The sequence below is a fragment of the Aplysia californica genome, unplaced genomic scaffold (genome assembly GCF_000002075.1).
Source record: "Aplysia californica isolate F4 #8 unplaced genomic scaffold, AplCal3.0 scaffold00429, whole genome shotgun sequence".
Classification (NCBI taxonomy): domain Eukaryota; kingdom Metazoa; phylum Mollusca; class Gastropoda; order Aplysiida; family Aplysiidae; genus Aplysia; species Aplysia californica.
Genome location: NW_004797699.1, coordinates 505,167 through 509,193, shown reverse-complemented (window position 1 = coordinate 509,193; position 4,027 = coordinate 505,167). Strand labels below are relative to the sequence as shown.

At 42.8% G+C, this 4,027-nt stretch overlaps 1 protein-coding gene across 1 annotated transcript in view; it reads left to right on the top strand.

The window, feature by feature from the left end:
* The window catches only part of LOC101852562 (hematopoietic prostaglandin D synthase), a gene marked incomplete in the record, with an annotated part of 11,973 nt that extends 11,182 nt beyond the window's left edge, over positions 1–791 (top strand). Inside the window, 1 exon segment of the mRNA XM_005104647.3 lies at positions 503–791. Within this exon segment, the coding sequence (XP_005104704.2) occupies positions 503–667 (165 nt within the window).
* Between the last annotated feature and the right edge of the window lie 3,236 nt (positions 792–4,027).

The following is a 4,027-nucleotide window of genomic DNA, read 5'->3' as shown; positions in this document are numbered from 1 at the left end:
GAGAGAGAGAGAGAGAGAGAGAGAGAGAGAGAGAGAGAGAGAGAGAGAGAGTGTGTGTGTGTGTGTGTGTGTGTGTGTGTGTAAATCAAATTTGAAAATGAAATTATAGGTTTCAGGCTCTTCGCAACACTATAACTATAAGGTTATAATTTAACGTCGATCTTCAATAGGACTGAACCAAATAGGTAAATTCATATAAAACGTCTTTCCCTGGACACAACGTCAGATCGAGCTACCCCTTAAACCCCAGAAACGGCAATCTCAAGATTACGTGTCCAGTAGCCTTAACACTAGTGCCACTAGATAACTAACGCCACCTATCATAGTGCACGCCCGCGCTAGGGTCTGTGTGTGGGGGGGTGAGAGAGAGAGAGGGATAATGGTTTTTCTTTATTACACTTTTCAAAATGAGAAGTTGCGAAAACATTTTTTGCATTAAATAATGTAAGACTCAGCTCGAAAGAGTTACAAGAATAACAAATAATTTACTCTGTCTTCTCAGTTGACTCTGGCAGACATCGCCATCTTTGAAGGAACCACAACTGTTTCCCAGCTGAATCCAGACCTCTTCAAAAAGTATCCAGATTTGGTTGCTTTCCGAGAGAAGATTTCCAATGTTCCTGGAATCAAGGAGTATCTCGCATCCAACGAAAAGACCAGGATCTGAATAATACTCGATGAATCTTAGTTTTCGGTTTTCAACCATTCCTGTAATTTTCTCACTCTCTTCTAGTGTATTTGTAGAGATCCACAAGTATAATTTGCTGTAAAATAAAATAAGATGAAGTACATGTATTGTTCAAAAGGTGTCTTTTTCTTGATGTCCCTGTCAAACTTTGTACAGTACATGTATCAATGGCATTTCAAAAATGTCGTCTTTGGGTCTAGTACTGTACATGTAGCTTTTTCCATGGCTTTGTTTTTAGACACGTTAAGTACTCAAGTGAACCGTCAACATCTAACCCAAGTCATTGTTCACTGAGAGTAGAGTCACTGAGAGCATCCAAGCAGAGAAATGATAAACAGGCCGAAAATATATTTACTAGCTCCGTCCGCTTGGTATCTGCAAATTGAAAGCGGTTGAAAGGTGCAAAAACATATTTGGGGCTCTCGTGGCCTAGAGGTTAAGGTGTTGGCCTCTCATTCAAAGGTCCCGGGTTCGAATCCGGGTAGCGACCAAAAAATTTTCTTCTCTAAAATTGTCTCCTTTCACCTCCTTTCCTGCTCTCCAGCAATGCTCTGTCGTCTGCTTTCTGCCCCCACCCCCTCACCTCCTTTGCCCCCTCCTCTGGGCTCCTGACTCTTTCTGCAGCCTTTCTACTGCTACTCCTTGGCTCCTTGGCTCCTCCTCACTGCTGTCTTCCTGCCACACCCCTGATCTTCTGGTAGGAAAGATCTACACCTAGCTTTCTCGGACAAGGGCTAAAAATCCCGGAGGGCCCGTGGGCAAGTTGCGCACGTTAAAGAACCCTTGGTGGTCTAAAATCGATAAGAGTAGGCTTCGGCCGCCACCCGGGCAAAATTCAAAATTTCCTACCAACTGAAAATAGTAGGTGCGTCCCGCGCGCTCATATATGACGTTATGCAGTTGCGCCGTAAAACACTTTACAAAAACAAACAAACAAAAAAACAAAAAACATATTCCATATATTGCTCCCGCCATTCCATCGCCTTTTGGGATTGACCTCATTTGATACAATGGCGTTGTCTAGGAATAGCATTGCTGTTGTACGAAAAAAGATGGCGATACACGCGTGCTCACCATACTTGTAGTTTATTTATGGGAGGGGGTGGTGACAAATACGCTGAAAATCGTAAATGTGGTCGCATTGTGGTTTTCGAGAACGCTGAGCTCAAATCTAACCTTAAAATACGATTTGATTCAATTTTTGACATTTTAGATTTTGAGGTTTCATGTCCGGGCGAGAGCGATGACTTATTCCCTCTCTAGGATAGGCAGTCTTGACAGATAGAATGCTGCATACAACATTCAAACCCGACTGTCTCCAGACAACGTCTGCAAGCTGAACTTGGTATAATAGGACCATACGTCAAGGCTCTGTTTTATTTTTATCAATATCCTTGGCAATCGGCAATTTGTTCGTCAGTTTGTTGTCTTCAAACCGGGCTAGGGGGCTCTCGTGACCTAGAGGTTAAGGTGTACGCCTCTTAATACTCTCGTTCAGTGGGTCCCTGGTTCGAATCCAGATAGCGACGGAAAACTTTCTTCTCTATAATCTTCTCCTTTCACATCCTTTCCTACTCTCTAACAATGTTCTGTCGTCTACTTCAGTCTCCACTTTCTGCCTCCACCCCCTCACCTCTTTTGCCCCCTCCTTTGGGCCCCTGCCTCTTTCTGCAGATTTTCTACTACTACTCCTTGGCTCCTTCTCACTGGTGTCTTTCAGCCACTCCCCTGATCTTATAATAGGAAAGATCTACACCTTACCTTTTTCTGATAAGGGTGAACAATCTCGGGGGTCCAATGTGCAAGTAGCGCACGTTAAAGATCCCTTGGTGGTCCAGAATCGATAAGAGAGTAGGCTTCGGCCGCCGCCCGGGCAAAATTCAAATCATTTTACCTTCTGAATATGTTTAATGTGTCCCGCGCGCTCATATGACCTTATGCAGTTGCGAGCGCCGTAAAAACCCTTACCCCCCCCCCCCCCCCCTTTTCCCCCCAAAAAACCCGACTTAGTACGTACGTGTTATTTTGAGCCTAATTCATTGAAGTAAGACACACATTCGACAACGATTCAAGACCCGCTGTATTGGGGCACTTTTTAAAAAAAAGGGGGGGGGGGGGAGGGGAGAGAACTTCATCTCAACTTTGTTTTCTCTGTCTGGCATTAAAAAAAACATCATGCAAAGAAAAGTTCGTGTTTATGGTTTGTGTATGGCAGCTCGAAATGTGCCGCTACATTGACTATGATCTACTGCTGATCGGATATAATACAGGACTATATCATAATGTGACCGCTACGTCCTGAAAGAGTAAAACAGAAATGTCAATGCCTGATAACTCTAATACATGTATTGCTTTTGTGGTAACCATTCATTTTTAAATTTTAAGTTTGTAAGGCGATCCCCCAAGGAGTTTAGAACTAACTTTTAATCTCCTTGCGTTCCCCAAACCTTACTTGCAGCCTTAACAGGGCAACTCTTGATGAGTGAGTTGTCGCCCCCTTCCTACTGGCACCGAGCCTGTTAAGTACATGTATAACATAGTCTCCCCAAACTTCTCCAAAACTTTCTCGACACGTTGTAACTGTTGTGGCTTTGCCGTCCGTGTTCTGAAACCAGAATGGGCCGATCACGCCCCTGTAGCTGAACGCTTAATTAAAAGGAAGTAAAATTTTGCATTTTACCCGTTTTTCGTTGATTTTTAAAAATTTGTATTTCTTGAACATTATGATTTATTTTCTTCATATTTAGCTCTACAAACTTAGATATAACATCCTTATGGATGAATTTTATTTGTTCAAAGTTTTGTTGAAATTAGTGTAGAGATGACAGGTTTTTTATCTTTTAAGTGGGTCTTCTTATTTTAGACACCCTGTATTTGAGCATTTACACCTCCATCCGCCATCCTCCAACTGTATGAGTTGTACGGTCCTTATAAGATTAATGTAACTTTGCCCCGTTGTACCGCCAGCAAATTGGTACACACTACGCACAGCACACGGGGACTCACTTGATAGCTGCTTGATTATCTGTTTCCCAAAAATACGTCCCAGCAAGCCCGGCCTATTTGTACTAGCATTTGTCGCTGATCTGCTTCTGATTTGCGCTGATCATGAACATGCTATTATTTTTAGGTTTTGGCTAATATTTTGTTTACAAATTGGATATCAATATACAGTCGAACCTGCCATGACGACCACCTCTATAAGACGACCACCTGTACAAACGGCCACTTTCCATTTCCCCCCTTGCGTTTTTTCTATATAATTTAACTGTGTAAAACAGGCACCTGTCCAACGCGGCCGCGGCCACAAAAATTTAACACACAACCCCTATAATACTA